At 46.6% G+C, this 19,357-nt stretch overlaps 1 protein-coding gene across 1 annotated transcript in view; it reads left to right on the top strand.

The window, feature by feature from the left end:
* Positions 1–19,357, top strand: part of LOC125457395 (anoctamin-7-like) — a 90,852-nt gene that overhangs the window by 6,954 nt on the left and 64,541 nt on the right. Inside the window, exons 2-4 of the mRNA XM_048541552.2 lie at positions 10,272–10,456; positions 14,628–14,712; positions 16,617–16,798. Of these exons, the coding sequence (XP_048397509.1) occupies positions 10,331–10,456; positions 14,628–14,712; positions 16,617–16,798 (393 nt within the window). The 5' untranslated portion in view covers positions 10,272–10,330. The remainder of the gene's footprint in view (positions 1–10,271; positions 10,457–14,627; positions 14,713–16,616; positions 16,799–19,357) is intronic.

The raw sequence follows: 19,357 nt of genomic DNA, 5'->3' as shown, positions 1-19,357 counted from the left end.
TGCTCTCCAAACCGATGGCACTGGTTTTAAGCTCCCTTATCAATCAGGGTTCTAATGGTGCAGTGGCAGCATCCCTGCTGCTGAGGCAGGACTTCTGGTTCAAGTCCCACCTGCTCCAGAGTTGTGCCATAGCATCTTTGAACATTGCTTGTTGGTGAGGAAGCTATCTACTCCACAGGGCAGCGGTGAGCTGAAATTGCCAGGTGTCTTGCTCTGACTTGCGTGTTGAGAATTCTTGATTATTGGCTTGTTTGGTAAGGTCGGAAACTGAACATTAATGAGCCAGGCTCCTGTGTGCTAGTGACTCATTTAACAAACACTAATCCCCTTTAATCAGTCATGTCCTGCTGCTTTGTGAGAAACTCGTCATATCACTTGGCAGCAACATAAAAGCTGGAGAGAGAGGCGCCAGATGTTGTGATTGACCAGAGTTCTCATCTGTTTCTTCCACAAATCTCACCACAAGCCATGTGGTTCAGACTTCTAAAGGTTCCACCCAAAATGTTTCTAACCATTGAATCTATTTGGATTGTATTGAACTGGACAGTATTGCTCCTCAACAACTTATCATGACCACATCTTCATATTGCTAGCTTGGTTGTGTGCTTGCAGTTAGATTAACTCACTCGCGGCAAGTTATTGGATTGATTTGCTCATCAGAAAAAAAACGCCAGAAGGCAATTATGTCAGTGAATAAGATTGGAGCTGTTGCCCTGATCAGGTAATTGTTCACGGTCGATTAGGTAAATACAGAGCTGTGAGTGTTTGCATAATTATCAAATTGATTTAGTGTGGGTATGAATATATTGCCTGTGGGTGTGCACTTTTAAAAATTATTGTATGTGCTACTGGTGAAGCCAGCATTTGGGATGACAGTATGCAAGAATCCTGGAGAAGGTGGCCAATGCAGCTCATGTAGTACAGGTACACCCGCAGTGCTCGGAGGATTAAGGGAACTGCAGGAATTTGTTGATGTAACAGTGTGTTTGTGTGTTAATGCCCCAGAACCATTTCCAGGTTGTTTCTGTGTTTTTCATTGTTAGGGCAACCAGGCGTCATGTTTGAATTAGCCCTCATTAACCTGGTCAATGGTGTTGGAAAGACAGATGTCAGTCCGTGACACACACAATGGCAAAAGCTAATAATTGTCTCTGGCACTCCAGCCCAGGCAGCATCAGAGGAGCAGGAAAGTTGATGTTTTGGGTCAGAACCCTTCTTCAGAAATAGGGAGGAGAAAGGGAGCTGGGGAAGATAGGTGAGATAGTGATAGGTGAGTGCAGGCAGGCAGTGGTGGGGATTGGTCAGTGAGGTGGGAGGAGCAGATAGGTGGGAGAGAAGATGGCCAGGTTGTGTCAGGCCAAGGAGGCGGGGATGAGAGGGAAGGTCGGTCATGGGATGAGGCCAGGTCTGGGGAGATTTTAAAACTGGTAAACTCCACACTTAGGCCATCAGGCTGTGGGCTCCCAAGGCGGAATATGAGGTGCTGCTCCTCCAGTTTCTGGGGGGTGTCGTTGTGGAGGAGGCCCAGGATGGACATGTTGCCCAGGTAGTGGGAGGGGGAGTTAAAATGGTCCACAACTGGAAGGTGTTGTCATTTGTCACGAACAGAGGACAGATCCTCCACAAACTGGTCTCCGTGTCTGTGGTTGGCCTCACTGATGTGGAGGAGGTCAAACGACAATTCCATCCAGCCACCAACCATTTTACCTCCCCCCTCCCTCTCCCTGGGCGACATGTCCATCCTGGGCCTCCTCCAATGTCACAATGACACCACCTGCAAACTGGAGGAGCAGCACCTCATATTCCACCTCAGGAGCCTACAGCCCAATGGTCTCAATGTGTAGTTTACCAGTTTTAAAATCTCCCCATCCCCGGCCTCATCCCATGACCAACCGTCCCTCTCATCGCCGCCTCCTTGACCTGCCACAACCTGTCCATCTTCTCTCCCACCTATCTGCTCCTCCCACCTCACTGACCAATCCCCACCACTCCCTACCTGCACTCACCTATCACCATCTCACCTACCTTCCCCAGCCCCATCCCTCCTCTCACTAGTAATTTCCCACCTCCTTTGCCCTCCGCCATTTCTGAAGAACGGTCCTGATGCAAAACATCAACTTTCCTGCTCCTCTGATGCTGCCTGGCCTGCTGTGTTCATCCAGCTCCACACTGTGTTATGTCTGACTCCAGCATCTGCAGTTCTTACTATCTCCAGTTGTATCTTTGCAAATTTTTTCCAATTTGTTGTGCAAAATGTGATGTAAAGGTATTCGGTGTGTCATGAAAATTATTCAGAGGTAGTGATTTTTAAAAGTAAAGGGTTTTGGATGGTAGGCCCTCCCCTGAGCTCTCGATCTCCTGTCCCCGCGCTCTCGATTTCCCCCCATCTCTCTCTCACTCTCTCTCTAAGCCTGCTCCTTGCACAGTTTACACTGAGATAACGAAATGTGAGGCTGGATGAACACAGCAGGCACAGCAGCATTTCAGGAGCACAAAAGTTGACGTTTCGGGCCTAGACCCTTCATCAGAGAGGGGGATGGGGTGAAGGTTCTGGAATAAATAGGGAGAGAGGGGGAGGCGGACCAAAGATGGAGAGAAAAGAAGATAGGTGGGGAGGTAGGGAGGGGATAGGTCAGTCCAGGGAAGATGGACAGGTCAAGGAGGTGGGATGAGGTTAGTAGGTAGGAGATAGAAGTGCGGCTTAGTCGAGAACGCCCTTGACCGCGTCTCCCGCATTTCCCGCAACACATCCCTCACACCCCGCCCCCGCCACAACTGCCCAAAGAGGATCCCCCTCATTCTCACACACCACCCCACCAACCTCCAGATACAATGCATCATCCTTCGACACTTCCGCCATCTACAATCCGACCCCACCACCCAAGACATTTTTCCATCCCCACCCCTGTCTGCTTTCCGGAGAGACCACTCTCTCCGTGACTCCCTTGTTCGCTCCACACTGCCCTCCAACCCCACCACACCCGGCACCTTCCCCTGCAACCGCAGGAAATGCTACACTTGCCCCCACACCTCCTCCCTCACCCCTATCCCAGGCCCCAAGATGACTTTCCACATTAAGCAGAGGCTCACCTGCACATCTGCCAATGTGGTATACTGCATCCACTGGTACCCGGTGTGGCTTCCTCTACATTGGGGAAACAAAGCGGAGGCTTGGGGACCGCTTTGCAGAACACCTCCGCTCGGTTCGCAATAAACAACTGCACCTCCCAGTCGCAAAGCATTTCCACTCCCTCTCCCATTCTTTAGATCACATGTCCATCATGGGCCTCCTGCAGTGCCACAATGATGCCACCCGAAGGTTGCAGGAACAGCAACTCATATTCCGCTTGGGAACCCTGCAGCCCACTGGTATCAATGTGGACTTCACCAGCTTCAAAATCTCCCCTTCCACCACCGCATCCCAAAACCAGCCCAGTTCATCCCCTCCCCCCACTGCACCACACAACCAGCCCAGCTCTTCCCCCCCACCCACTGCATCCCAAAACCAGTCCAACCTGTCTCTGCCTCCCTAACCTGTTCTTCCTCTCATCCATCCCTTCCTCCCACCCAAGCCGCACCTCCATCTCCTACCTACTAACCTCATCCCACCTCCTTGACCTGTCCGTCTTCCCTGGACTGACCTATCCCCTCCCTACCTCCCCACCTATACTCTCCTCTCCACCTATCTTCTTTACTCTCCATCTTCGGTCCGCCTCCCCCTCTCTCCCTATTTATTCCAGAACCCTCTCCCCATCCCTCTCTCTGATGAAGGGTCTAGGCCCGAAACGTCAGCTTTTGTGCTCCTGAGATGCTGCTGGGCCTGCTGTGTTCATCCAGCCTCACATTTCGTTATCATGGATTCTCCAGCATCTGCAGTTCCCATTATCACAGTTTACACCGAGTTCATTTCTCAGATTTTGCTGTGCCAGATTTACTAAAAGTGGCTTCATTTTTCCGCACGAGTTTGAACAACAAAGAGCCGCTTGATAATGATGGGTCAGCAGCACAGTGTCAGCTGAAACAAAGCCAGCTGGTACCTGCCTGTGCCCACACATCACTGCGCTCCATCAGGGATTGGTGCAGGAGGAGCTAACCAAATCGATTCCAGCTCTGCCACTCTGAACAGCAAGACATGATTGAGCACCAGAGAAGCAAGCTCTGCCCTCAGCCACATGCACCAGTGATGCCCACCTCCCATAAGTGTAAAAATCCCCCGAGTTGTGACTGGTGACTCCCGCGACCTTTGACATCCTGTGCCATCCTCATGCTTGTGGAGCTACAGGGTCTTCGAGCAGCAGGGGGGCCACCTCAACCTTCACCTGAACTTGACTCAAACTGGTAGAGGTTCGCTAAATTATGAGGGGCATGAATGGAATGGAGAATCAGCGACTTTCTTCCCCCCAGACTAACAATTTCAATGACTTGGGGACATAGGTTTAAGGTCAAAGGGGAGAAGTTTAAAGGAGATGTCAGAGACAAGCTTTTTTTCACACAGAGGGTGGCCAGTGCCTGGAATGGGCTGCCAGAGGAGATGTCAGGGGGCAGATACACCAGTGATTGTTAAGAGGCATCTTGACAGAAACATGAATAAACAGCGAATAGAGAGATACAGACAGTAAAGGCAAAAGACTTTTAGTTTAGAAAGGCATCATGCAGGCTTGGTGGGCCGAAGGGCCCGTTCCTGTGCCGTGCTGTCCTTTATCCTCTTTGTTGTAGTCTCCCCATCCTGGTGTGGGAGAGTGAGCTTTGGATTGTAGACAGGAAGTCGACAGTAGCGGTTTATGCTTTCCAGTCCGGAATGGTTATGCAGGAAATGCCATCCCTCCCACATTGGGCACATAACCAGCACAGGATGTGCCGAGCCTGTTAGTGAACTAAACAGGGATTGCTGAGGTCCCCGTGCATACAGCCAGATAGGTTCTTCCAAACTAGTGTGAGCACACTGATTGTAGTAGGGCTCCAGGAAATCAGTGAGAAAGAAGGCCTTGACCATCAAGATAGGCCACATAGATCAGAAATGCAAAGGAAAAGAAGAGGCAACTGATTAGAGAAATGTTAAAGATATAAAGGTGCTTGGAAGGGTAGACATGTGGAGAACGAGCTACTTCAAACCAGGAGAAAGCCTGGTGAATTTGGGTATAGATGAGGAAGGAGCCTGTCGACATCGAGGAGAAAATGTCAGTGCATTGGGAAGCTGCTGTGAAGTCCAGAGGGTGAGGCTGTGTGTGGGAAAACCTTGTGTGACAGACAGGTTTCCAATTACCCAACTGCTCAGTTCAAGCCATCCTGGCAGTCGGCAGCATCGTGGAAACAGCTGAGGGCCTGGAGTGGCACCAGACCCAGACCCTCGTAGCCTGTGGTGATGCGGTTGGTGAGCCCAGATGGTGGTGGATGATGATGGCAGAGAGGTGGAGATCAGGCCCAGTGCGGGGTGGGAGGGTGTTGGAGATCGAGTCCTCATGGGGAAAGCCCAGCGTGGAGCGGCTGCATGCCCATGGCTAAAGAGAGATTGTAATTTGAAACGTTTAACTTTATTTCCTCCTACTTTATGCTGAGACGAGCTGTCAGGTCGAACTCTTAACTTATTTCTTTATTTTTCTGCTCTTTACCTAAGAGTTTGTACCTAGGTACCTTGTGCCTAAGGTGACATTGTGAATGGTGACATTGTAAACTGATCACCATATTCCGGTATCCCTATACCTGAGTACGGGAGAAAACAAAATAGATTCCAATTCTAAGACACACACAGAGCACGTACGCACACGCACACATGCACGCACACGCACATTTCAGCTTAATGTTCGGGGTTGTGGTGGGGATCATGGTTTATTCTTGAAATTTGTCAGGGAAAGCGAGGTGAGCTCAAATGGTAACTGGCAACTGAGTGGCAAAATCAATCTCAGAGCCACAAACCAATACATAGGCACATTTCTGTTCCTGAGAAAGGACTTGCTTTTGGTTCTAAGGTTCACTGTCCCACACTAGGATGGGGAGACTAGCTGTTGCCTTCAGGTAAGCCTCCTACCTGCTACTCAAAGACCCTGTAACACCACAGGAACAAGGGCAGCACAAGATGCCAAAGTTCACAGGAGATACTAGCCACATCTCAGGGGGTTTTGAAATCATGAGGTGTGGGTGACACTGCCTGGGCCCAGGATGCATTTCCCGTCCCTGGTTGCCCCTTGAGAAGGAGGTAGTGAGCTGCCTTCTTGAACAGCTGCAGTCCTCCTGCTGTAGGTAGACCCACAGTGCAATTAGGGAGGGAATTCCAGGATTTTGACCCAGTGACACTGAAGGAACAACAATATATTTCCAAGTCAGGATGGTGGGTGGTTTGGAGGGGAACTCGGAGGTGATGGTGTTCCCATATGTCTGCTGTCCTTGTCCTTCTCGATGGGAGTGGCCAGGGCTGTGTTTGCCATTGCTGTTACCAGTACCTTAGTCGATGTCACGTGGCCCATCCTGTTTCATTCCCTTCTTGAGAAGTTTCTAGAAACTGAGTGGCTTGTTAGGGCCATTCCAAGGGCAGTACAGTGGCTCAGTGGTTAACACTGCAGCCTCACAGCACCAGGTACCTGGATTCGATTCCACCCTCAGGTCACTGTCTGTGTGGAGTTTGCACATATTCCCCGTGTCTACGTGGGTTTCCTCTGGGTGCTCCAGTTTCCTCCCACAGCCCAAATATTTGCAGGTTAAGGTGGCCATGCCAAATTGCCCACAGTTTCCAGGGATGTGCAAATTAGGTGGATTAGCCATGGGATATGCAGGGTTTCAGGATTAGAGTGGTGACCGGGGATTGGGATGATCCTCAGAGGGTTGGTGCAGACTTGATGGGCTGAATAGCCTCTATCTGCACTGCAGGGGCTCTATGTAACTATGGTAGTTAAAAGGTCCACCATATTGTTTGAGTTGAGTTACGTGGAGGTCAGATTTTGTTTCCTCATGGGTATTACTGAATCAGATGGAATGTTATGACATTGGATGATGGTTTCATTGGTCTTCATTTGACACTTAACTCCAAGTTTTATTGAATACAAGCTCCACCATGTGTTGTCGGGAGGGGCGAGGGTTTCATACCCAGACGTTTGGGACAATACCTGAGTCTCTGAGTTACTAATCCATTGATGGTGCTACGACACCATCAGCTCCTTTGACGTGCCCGAACACTGGTGTCTCACGGACATCCAGCCTCTGTAGAGAAATGCTGCCTGCTACAACTGTAGATCACGGGCTGCCAGCATCTGTCCAAATCACCACCCGTGCATTATTTTGGCTTCTGAATCCCTCCCAGGTTCCCTTTGGACATTTGCAGAATGTCCCAGTCAATCACCCACAATTAGCTGGGTCCTTGATGGTTTGTTTGCCAGCTGAGAGCTGGCTGACTTCACCCTGGTGCTGGGCAGCATTGGGCCCCACACATGGCAACCTGGGGCACACCCAGCTTCATCAAACACAGTTCCAATACCATCGCTGGTGTGAAAGTGCAAGGACATACAGCACAGACACAGACTCTTTACTCCAACCAGTCCAGGCCAATCATAATCCCAAACTAAACTAGTCCCACCTGCCTGCTCCTGGCCTTTTTCCCTCCAAACCTTCCCTATTCATGTACTTAGCTAAATGTCTTTTAAACTTTACAATTGTACCAGCATCCATCACTTCCTGTGGAAATTCATTCCACTCATGGACCACTTCCTGTGTAAAAAATATTGGCCATCATATCTTTTTCAAATCTTTCTCCTCTCACCTTAAAAATATGCCCCCCAATGTGGAAATACTCCTCCCTAGGGAAAAGACATCAGCCATTCTCTGTAATTGTGCCCCTTATGATTTTATAAACCTCTGTAAAGGTCACCCCTTGACCTCTTAACGGTCCAGTGAAAAATATCCCAGACGATCCAGCTTCTCGTTATATCTCAAATCCTCCATTCCTGGCTTCATCCTGGTAACTCTCTTCTGAACCCTCTCCAGCTTAATAGTATCTTTCCTTCTAACAGGGTGACTCTGCTAGAACCAGGAAATGGCCTCTTGTACATAAAGGGAAAGCGTTACAGGCCACAAACTACCAGAGGAGACAACGATACTATCAATGCAATGTGCACAGTCAAACCTAAAGTCACAAGCCTGTCGCCAACACAAACGTGCCTCTCTGTGAAAATATCCTGCCTCATCTCAGACATAAGTAGCTGAGCTTTTAATCACTGAGTACATTAAAATCCAGCCCAGTATTCCTTCATGCGCGTGAATCTAAAACCCAACATGGACCTGTCTGTGTAAGGCAGCTGCTGCTAAATCCAAAGGGGAGCTCAGGAGAAACTTTACTCAGGGCAGTGAGAATATGGAACATGGTAGGTGTGGAACTGACAATGAAGTGCATGTGAGAAATTCTGATCGAACACAAGGGACAAGGGAATAGAAACACATGCTGATAAGGGTGAAATGAAGTTTGCGGGAGGTTCGTGTGGACAATAAATTCCAGCATTGAGTCTGGGGTCTGTTTCGGGCTGGAAGGCACAAGCACTGGCCTGGGGTTAAACAAAGAAATAAACCCAGCACTAACTTCGAAGGTGCAAGTGCTGATCTCTCCACCCGCTCAACAGTCCTCAATATTCTCTTCCATATTCCTTCGTTAGCTTCTTTGCAGCAGCCCATGAGGCCATTCAGCCCATCGAGCATTTCTCTGATATGAACAAATGATTTTACTGTCATGCGCATTTTAAAGTGAGAAAAACGGTAAAATACAGCGTGAAGCTTGTCCTCTGTTGCGACGATCCTGTGCCAGTTTAAGAATAAAATGAAGGAACAGGAAGATGTATAGCGCAGAGAGAGTCCATCAGTCCTGAGCAACCACGTCATCAACAACCCCTGTGCCACTGTTCCTCCTCCACTGCCTCACGGTCATCTACACTGGACCCAACCAATATTGACATCACCCTCCCCCTTCAGGTGCCATCTTTCACTGCTGCACCATGACAGCTGCCCATTTCCATTCGATCTTTCCTCAAGCTTTGTGTATTTTTCTGCAAACTAACTAACCACTCCCCTTTTAAAAATAATGATAAAGGAAGAAAAACTTGAGATTAAGCAGAATTCCACAGGCAACAGGCTAAACACTTGAAAGCCAATGGAATATTCTTGAAGTCCATTTCACGTTGAAATGTAGCCAGTTTGTTCACAGCCAGTTCCCATGATCAAAACTGCAATGATGAATGGAGGGATGGATAATGAATGGATAAATATTGGCCAGTGGTCTACATCAAAATAATTGCAGTTGGATCTACAGCGTTCATCATGGAGGGTAGAGGGGAGATCTCAGTTTAACTTTGCTAGTGAAAGAAGGCACCCTTGATAGTGCAGCACTCCCTCAGATCTTTATGCTCAAGTCCTGGTGTTGGACTCGAACTCACAACCTTTCCTGCTGACTGTGATGCCCACTGGGTCTCCATGACTTCCGTTTCCTGTTCACGGTGGAGCACTCCCATATTCTACAAATCAATTTTCATTTTAAATTTTAAAAACCCCGCCCATTCCTATGAAGTTTTGGTGACGATCTTAAATCGACCTCACCAGTTACGCCCCCAAAGGTCAGATGGAATAACTTCCCCTGGTCCATCTTATCGAAATTAGTTTGAACAGCCCCGCATGTAAGTGTGGCAGAAACAGAGATCCTTATCACGCTGAGGATATATTTAGTTGTGGCACTTCCGATGCCAAAGCAGATAAGGCTGCGGGCCAAGTACTGGAGAATGGGATTAAATTGTTAGGTCTCACTCAGATATAGTAAGAACTGCAGGCGCTGGAGTCAGAGATAACAGTGTGGAGCTGGAGGAACACAGCAGGACAGGCAGCATCAGGGGAGCAGGAAAGCTGTCGTTTCGGGAAGGGACTTGACCCGAAATGTCAGCTTTCCTGCTCCTCTCATGCTGCCTGGCCTGCTGCGTTCCTCCAGCTCCACACTGTGTTACCTCTTAAATTGTTAGGTGCTTGTTTTTGGCTGGCACAGACTCAATGGGCTGAAGGGCTTTCTATAGATCTCTATCATTCTACGATGTCCATCAAGTCTTCTCTGACCTTCCTTTGACCTCATGTAAAGTTAGCCCAGACTTTCTCAACCACTTTCTCACCTGGATTCGTCTTCCTTAAGACTCACAGCAGTTCTCCTAAATTCTCCGTCCCAGCAAAGAGCTGTCCGGAGGAACACCATGGAGCGAGAGGGTCTGTGGGGGATTCTCTTCAACATCTTCAACCAGGTCTTGCTTATTGTTTCCCAGGCAGGTTCCTAACTGGGCACTGACTTCCAAAAAAAAAGAAAGAGAGAAGCTGAAGTACCATGCTGAAGAGTAGAGCCAACAAGGGGAATGATGCCATTCACCTCATCTCACCCAATGAGTTGAAGAATGAGTACTATGGCAGTTTAGAAAATGAGGAGGATGACAACTTTGTGGCAACGCAGGAGGTGAGTGCAGTCTTCGTAAGTTTTAATTTATCCACCTAAAGCCTCCAGATTCCAGTCATTGTAGCTTGGGGGAGAGAGGAGCTGAACGGAGATCTGATAAGAGGGATTCAAAATCATGGGTGGTCTGAACACAGTGACCAGGGTCACAAATGTAGGTGCACAGATTTAAAGAGGCTGGCAAAGCAAAACAAAAGGAGCAAAAGGATTTGCCACACAGCAGGTGGTTAAAATCTGGAATGAGCCTTTGATAGTGTGATGGAGGCAGGTTTAACTGAGTCACTCTTCTTCAAGACTGTTCAGCAGAATGGTCACTGGACCGGAAACATTAACTCTGCTTTCTCCTCTCAGATGCAGTGGCTCAGTGGCTAGCGCTGCTGCCTCACAGCACCAGGGTCCCAGGTTCAAATCCATCCTCTGGTATCTGTCTGTATGGAGTCTGCACATTCTCCATGTGTCTGCGTGGGTTTCCTCTGGTTTCCTCCCAGTCCAAAGATGTGCAGGCTGGGCGGATTGGTCATGCTAGATTGTCTGTAGTGTTCAGGGATGTGTAGATTAGGTGGGTTATAGGGGGACGGGTCTGGGTGGGAAGCTCTGAGGTTTGGTGTGAACCTGTTGGGCTGAAGGGCTTGTTTCCACACTGTAGGGATTCTATGCTACCAGACCTGCTGTGTTTCTCCGGCAATTTCTGTTTTTCGTTTCTGGCTTGTAAGGCTAGTTTTGCAGCCAGTAAAGAGTCAGCTCCTTTGCTGTGGGTTTGGAGTCAGATAAAAGCCAGTCCAGGCAAGGATGTAGGTTTTCTTTGCAAAAAGGTGCAGGGTGAGTTTTTTTATGACAATTGATGATTGTTTCATGGTACTATTGTAGGAACTAGCTTTGTATTTATTTGCTCATCCAATTTCTGTCAATTGTCATAGTGGTATTAGCCTAGGTCTTTGTGTCATTTGTCAAGTGACATTATTACCGCCCCACTGTCTCCTCATAGCTCAATCTGTCTTCTTCGTTGTCTGGCTGCAACAGACCCATTTAACAAAATGGACAATGATGTACATTGTTTTTTTTCCCCCTAATTCCTGCATTGATACATCTGGATCACAGCCCCCTCCCCCACCTCTTGGTCTCCTCTTGATAGAAGTGTCTGGTATGTACAAATTAATATATGTATAACATTTCATACATGATATAAATAATAATTTTTAGAGTTTGGAATTTCAAATAGAGGTGTAAGGGGTTGGTTACTCCTCTGAAGAGTTTAAAAAGTTACTAAATCAGAGTCCTTCCAGAATGGTGACATAGTCCAGCAACTGTCCAGGGACCACCTGGAGTGTTAATGGAAGATTGGAAAATTGTTGGGCCGCTATTTATGGTCCAACTCTACACAACTTAGAGAAAGGTGCTGGTGAGCTGTGAGTGAGTTAAACATTGAGAGCCATTAGCCTGATTTTGGTTCAGGATAATCAAAAACCGACATTATTTTGGATAACATTTATACGTTTCTTTCATCAGATTTTGGCAGTTTACAGGACACCTGACCTGGGTCTGGTGGGGGAGGGGAGTGCAAAAGAATATAGGACAGTTCAGGGAAAGCAGAATTATGTCAGCAGACCAGTTTACTTTGTGCAACTTCCAGATCAGAACTGTTAGTTAGAAGTTTGCAGGTTATTACAAATTGAGAAAGTCTAAGTTCTTTAGTTTTGTGAGTATTCATTTAGGATGACTTTGCAATTCACAGTAAAGAACAAGGGAGAATCATATATGTCAAACTTCTTTACTGTGAATTGCAAAATCTTCACTATAATTGAGATTACTTCACTATATCCAATAATTTTCCTGGATTTCTTTCATTCATTCATGGGATGTGGACATCGTTGGCTAGGCTAATATTTATTGCCTGTCCCTAGTTGCCCTAGAGAAAGTCATGGTGAGCTGCCTTCTTGAGCTGCTGAAATTATAGATATATCCATAAAACCATTTGGGTGAGGTTGATGGGATTTTGACTCAATGTCCATTTATATTTCCAGGTCGGGAAAATGAGTAATTTGAGGGGAAATTACAGGTGTTGGTGTCCCCAGATGGAACTGGTGATGGGTTTGGAAGATGCTGTCTTCATGTGTTACTCCAATATATCTTGCAGATTGCACACAATGCTGATACTGAGCATTGGTGGTGGAGCGAGGTAGATGTTTGTGGATTTGAATCACTGTAAAATTTGATGGTATTGGGAAGTAGATTGAACTTTTGTTTTCCTGGGTGTTTTAAGAACTTTGTTTTTCTCTGTCTTCTATAACGTGGTTTGATTTGCTTTTGTTTTTTGTATAATAAACTTCAGTTCTGTTGTTAAAGCAAATCTGCAGCCTTATGTGGCTATATTTTACTGAATGAGCACCTTGTTAATTAAAATGTTAAAAAATTGATCAATTAGGCCAGATTTATCCTGGGATCTGGTTTGCCTCGCTGGGATCATACCTCTAGCTGTTTCTCTTCTCCCAGTCACATGATCTGAAACCATGGTCCACGTGTACATTGACGATAACCAGCTCTAACTCGCCATTACATCTCTCAACTCTCTGTTGCCCCTGATTTATCACCTCAATATTGATAAATTTCTTCAAACGAAGAACAGGGAAGGCTGAAGCTGTTGGCCTCCATTCCTGATTCAAACTCTGTTCAATAGCCACCACCTCTACCCTGTCATCGGTGGCCATATCTTTAACTGCTTAGGGTCGAAGATCTGGATACCCTCCCTCCCCACCTGATTTGTTTTCTTCCTTTTAAGATGTTCCTTAAAACCTACCGATGCAATCACATTTCTGGCCATTTGTTCTAACATCCCCTGATGTGTCAAATATAATTTGTTCAGGTTCCTCTGGATGTCTTACAATGTTATAATGTTAAAAGTGCTATATACAGCTTTCAGCTGCAAGATGGTGGTGGGAGTAGGACAGAGCTCGTCCATTCCACCCGTTCTTCTCCTTCTTTTACTTCCTCTTAGTGCTTTTTCTCTTCTTCTTCTTTTATTCTCTCCTGGCCTCTGGCAACCATTCCCAGTCTCTGGCCTCCGGCCTCCTGTAGCAAGCCTCCCAGCCCGGTTCGGCAGCCTCCCATGGCTCAGTGCAGACTGGAAGCTAAGTGCCAACATGGTCTGCTGTACTTAATCTCAATTTCTGTGATGCTGGACTTTTTATTTCTGTATTGTCTAAAATCTCGTAACAAAAGAAGCTGTGCCTAGGTACTTCTGTATCTAAGTCGGTGCTGTAATTGGTAACATATAAACTTTTCACTCTATGTGTGACCATAAGGGCTATCCTTCTGCATGAATGCAATTTCTTGTTGATTGGGCCCACTCCCTTTCTTGTGCCTCAATTAATTTTACTCACCATTTTTACCACTCCCCTGCACGTCTTATTATGGCCCTCCGATTATTCAAATATGCCATTTTTCACTCTTTCTCCCTATTCCTTTCTTACTACCTTGAAACCAAGAGTTATCCCAGCGTTTCCTGCTCCAACTCACTTTTTTCCAGGAGCAACAACAACTTGTATCTGTATAGAACCATGACTATAATAATCCATCCCCTCAGTCTTTCACATTATCCAACAAGATCCGAAACTGAACCATAGAAGGAAGGTCAGATGGCAAAACTTGGATGAAGAGGTAGGTTTAGGGAAAGAAGGATACCGAGATGGAAGGGTTTGAGGAGGGGATTCCAGGGTTTGGGGCCTTTGTAGTAGGAAGTAGGAGGGAAATGAGAATTGGGAATGTCCCAAAAGATGCCAAAAATTCCAGGAGCAGAGATACTTTGGAAGGCTGTGGGGCTGGAGGAGATTGTGAGTTGACAAGTGGAGGTGGAAGGGGAAGATTTGAAAATGTTTTAAAACCAAGGTGCTACTTAACCAGAACTGGGTATAAGCCAGGGAGTACAGGGATGGGATTTGCTATGAGTTAAGCAGACAGCAGAGTCTTGGCTGATGTCGTGTTTATTCAGGATAGGGGTCAGGATGTGGTATGCAGAAGTCAGGTCAGGAATGTGTCAGAATAATCATGTTTGAGGGAGTTATAAAACACCAGCTGACAGTCAGCACCCAGTTTCAAGTTTAAATATGCATTCTCCTGCGGTAACACAGACATTTCTTAGCTCCTAAAACCACATTAATTGCTGCATTCCTCTACTTAGATTAATGATGAATTCAAAGAGTTCACAGAAGACCCAAAGGAAGAAGAAAAAGTGAACTTTTTCAGTGATGGGAAAACCAGAATCGGTGAGATTTGTTCATTTATTGCCAAATTTGTTTGGGGAGCTTGGTTTTGTTTGGTCCTAATTTGGGAAGGGTTCAAAATGGCAGCACTAAGGGATAGGGGAGATGGTTGTAACTTCACAGGATCAATAATCCAGAGGACTGAGGCATGGGTTTAAAATCACACCATAACAGCTGGCCGAGTTTTAAACTCGAGTTGATTAAAAATGTGCAACTTGAATGCAGTACCTTGGTTGCATAGACGCATCTGGTTCACACTTTAGGGAAGAAAATCTGCCTGGTCTGGCCTACATGTGACTCCAGACCCACAGCAATGCTTAATTGCACTCTAAAATGCAGGGGAAAAGGGTAGGCAATAATTGTGTTGGAGGCATCCTTGCTAATGATGCTCACACCCCACAGAAGAATGCAGGAATAAAGTTTTCTACAAGATTTGTAACTCAGGTTGTGGATGAGGGTGTAGACTTGCTGGCCAAGCTGGTAGGTTTTATTACAGACATTTTGTCGCCCTGCTAGGTAACATTGTCAGTGCACCTCCTGTGAAGTGTTGGTGTTCTGTCCCACTTGTTAATTATATGCCTCGGTTTGCTGGCTGAGGCATTTAATTAACACCAGTGCTTCACTGGAGGTCCACTAACGATGTTACCCAGCAGGGTGACGAAATGTTTGCAACCAAATCCACTCAGTTGGCGAGCAAGCCTACAACCTCATAAAGGAGTGAAGTTTGCACTGATTATTGCTCCTTGCTCAACTCTGCTTTATCGAGTACTCTCAAGGAAAGGCTAACATCCCATTTTGGTCAGACGGGCCAGGGCATGACTTACACAGTTAATGGTAGGTCCCTGGGGAGTGTTGTGGGACAGAGAGACCTAGGGGTTCAGGTACCTAGTTCCCTGAAAGTGACATCACACGTAGACAGGGTGGTAAAGAAGGAATTTGGCACACTAGCCTTCGTCAGTTAGCGCACTGAACACAGGAGTTGGAACACTGTGCGGTACATGGATAAGGCCAGTTTGGGAGTCCACTGCACACAGTTCTGGTCACCCTGCTAGAGGAAGGATGTTATTAAACTGGAAAGGATGCAGAAAAAAATTTACACGGGTGTTACCAGGTCTGAAGGGTTTGAGTTATATGGGAAGGTTGTATAGGCTGGAGCTTTTTTCTGTAGAAAGTAGGAGGTTCAGGAGTCACCTTGTGATTTTATGAACCTCCATGAGAGGAATAGGTAAGATGATTAACCAAGGTAGTTTTCCCAAGGGTAGGGAAAGAGTCTAAAACTAGATGGCGTGGGGTTAAGGTGAGATGGGAAAGATATAAAACGGACCTGAGGGGCAGTTCTTCCACATAGAGCACACTGTGTATTTGGAACGAGCTGCCGGAGGTAGTAGTAGAAGCAGGTACAGTTACAATATTTAAAAGACATTTGGACCAGTACATCAACAGGAAGTGTTTAGAGGAATATGGGCCAAATGCAGGGAAATGGAACTAGTTTGGTTTAGGGAACTTGGTCGCATGGACGATATGGGCCAACGGGCTGTTTCTGTGCTGTGACCCTCTAGGACCAGGGTCAGCGAAAATCTTCCTTTGCATTGGTGCTGAGAATCCTGCCTGATTCTAATCTTGGATAAAATGTTTCTGCTCCACTTTTGCAACAGTTATGTTTCCCACCTCATTGACACCAGTGAGGTTGACACGTTACTGCCATTTTTGGGCTAACAATAAAATGATTGAGACCATCACCCTGAGAGGTGTCCTTTAGCTCCTGGTTGATTGAGTTGGGTATTTCAGTCTGTACAACTACGGCTCAACTTGGAGGATTCGGCAGAGAGGATTTGAAGATTGGACGAGACCTGGCGGGGAGACGGGAAGGACTAAAACACTTTTGTGCTCTTTGACATTCATTCCAGATTTTGTCCTTGTATGGGAAGAGGAGCTACAGAAGCAGCCTGAGAGAGCGAGAGCTGAAAATGCGGACGGTGCAGGTGAAATAGGCCAGGACTCAAAACTAACCTCAAAACGAGCCCAGGGGACAAGGTGGAGGAATAAATTTCTGCATAACCTCAGGAGGAATGGCCTGCTCATGGAAATGGTAGGTTGGGATTGAGGGGCAGGGGGTTGTTTATGGGAGAAGGTAGGTAGGTCAGGAGAGAGTTGTTAGAGAGGCTCAGATCAAAGAGCACAACATTGGGAAGGGTCAGTGTGAGTAGGAGGGGCAGGTCATGGGGAGGGGTCAGTGTGGGGCAGGTGTTATTGGGCAGGTCATGCAAGCATATGAATTAAAGCCAGGAGCAGGCCAGTCAGCCCCTTTAGGCCTACTATACTATTTGAAAGGTCATGGCCACAGCACCAGTTTCCTGTCCCCAACAACAGGGCAGCTTGGTGGCTCAGTGGTTAGCGTGCTGCCTCACAGCACCAGGGGCCTGGGTTCGATTCTGTTTGTGCGGAGTTTGCACATTCTCCCCGTGTCTGCGTGGCTTTCCTCCAGGTGCTCCGGTTTCCTCCCACACTCCAAAGATGTGCAGGCTAGATGGATTGGCCGTGCTAAATTGTCCACAGTGTTCAGGAATGTGTAGATTAGGTGGGTTATAGGGGGATGGGTCCGGATGGGATGTTCTGAGGGTCAGTGTGGACTTGTTGGGTCGAATGGCCTGTTTCCACACTGTTGGGATTCTATGATAATAATACCCTTTGACTCAGTTGTTAAGAATTGCTTAAAGCACAACATTATGGATCATTAATTATATTTAAGGCGGAATTAGATGGATTCTTGGCAGGCAGGGAATGAAAGATTATCAGGGATGGGTAGAAATGTGGAATTTGAAACACAAGCAGATCAGCAATAATCCAGTACATCAGGGTAATAGAACAGAATGTAGAATATGGTATTACAGCGACAGAGAAGATGCAGAGAAACATCAATTCTAACATATGAGATGCCTGTCCTTAAGTCTGATAACAGCAGGGAAGAAGCTGTTCTTGAATCTGTTGGTACATGTTTTCCAACCTTTGTATCTCCTAAGCAATGGAAAGGGTGGAAAAGCATATAACCGGGATGGGAGGGGTCTTTGATTATGTTGGCTGCTTTCCCAATGCAGCGGGAATCAGTGGAAGGAAGGCTGGGTTGTGTGACGGACTGGCCTGTATTCTCAACTCTCTGTCATTTCTCACAGTCTTGGGCAGAGCAGTTGCCATATCATGGCATGACGCATCATTGCGGGCATGCCAAATTTCCTCAGCTTCCTGCAGAAGTAGTTGGAGGCATGGTTTTGAAGGGCTGAATGGCATGTTCCTGCTGCCAGCATGTTTGGTGCCATTCACTTGGAACCTACTGGTGTTGCTAACTCAATGGGTGTATAGCCTTACCTCTCCCTAAGCAAATCATCAGCTCGAGGGGACTATTCGCCACCTGGTTTTGCATATCTTGCCTATTTGCATGGCTCATGGAACAACAGAGCAAAAATTGCATGAGACATTTCGAAAGGTCACTTGCTGTTGCAGCAGGAGTTTTTTGTAAAAAAGAATATTTATGCTGCTTAAAACAGCACTGCCCAGTGGAGACAGGGACTTTAGGGACAATGGCTGTATTTTCTTCCTCCAGTGTACAAGGAACAGAGTTAACAGGTACAGTAGGGTGAGTGGAAACATCCTTTCTAACATTGCATCAACTTGCAGAGAACACAATCTCTCCTTTTACACCCTGGTCCTTTAAACAGTGTGAATTTATCTGCTGCCAACTGACTAGTCCCCATAATCAACTCAATCATTAACACACCCTGATTCAGCTTTGAAATTCTAGGGTTAACTATTTCTAAATCATTTTTAAAAATTCTGCTCTCTGTCCTTTTTCCTTGTCTCCCCACTCTGTGGGGGATCCAGAGCTGTCAGCCCCTGGTCACTTTCTCATAGCCCGTCCAGGCTATTCATTCTCTACATACACTTGAGCCAGTGATGATTACTCTCCCCCCCACTGCCAGCACGGGGAGAGCTCTATTCCCACAGCCACTAGAACAGAAAGGTACAGCCTCAATTTAATATTTAAGCTAAGGTCTAGAGTGGCTTAGTGTCAATATCTTCAGGCTAATAATCCAGACGCCCAGGCTAACGCCCTACAGACATGGGTTCAAAGCTCACCAAGTTAACTGGTGGAATTTAAATTCAATTACTGAATAACCCTGGAATTGAAAATTAATCTAAGTTAATAGCAATCACTAAATTGTCATAAAAACCTGTGTCACTCACCCATGGCCTTTCCTATTGGCACCCCTTACCTGTTCTAGCCTGCATGTGACTTCAGACTGACAGCATTGTGGTTGACTGTTAATATCTTCTTGAAATAGCCTGGCGAGCCTTCCAGTTCAAGGGGAACTAGGATGGGCAACAAATGTTAGCTTTGCTAATAATGCCCACATCCCATGAAAGAATGAATAAAAAAAAGCTTTTCATCTGACAGCTGTCTCTGTATTGTGCAGAAGAGCCAACCAGTTATATGCTTAGGTCCTACATAGTAGACTTGTTTGTTTAAATTTAAACCAGGCAGGATGATTTTGATTGGTCAAGGCATTGCTCTAAGAAGTGAGCCAGTGAATGGCTGCCACTGATTTTGTTGAGTTGAAAAAGGCACAGTGCATGTTCTTTCAGTCTTCAAAGA

Source organism: Stegostoma tigrinum, chromosome 14 (assembly GCF_030684315.1).
Source record: "Stegostoma tigrinum isolate sSteTig4 chromosome 14, sSteTig4.hap1, whole genome shotgun sequence".
In the NCBI taxonomy this organism is placed as follows: Eukaryota; Metazoa; Chordata; class Chondrichthyes; order Orectolobiformes; family Stegostomatidae; genus Stegostoma; species Stegostoma tigrinum.
Note: the sequence above shows the minus strand (reverse complement) of the source record. Positions and strands in the feature narration are given on the sequence as shown.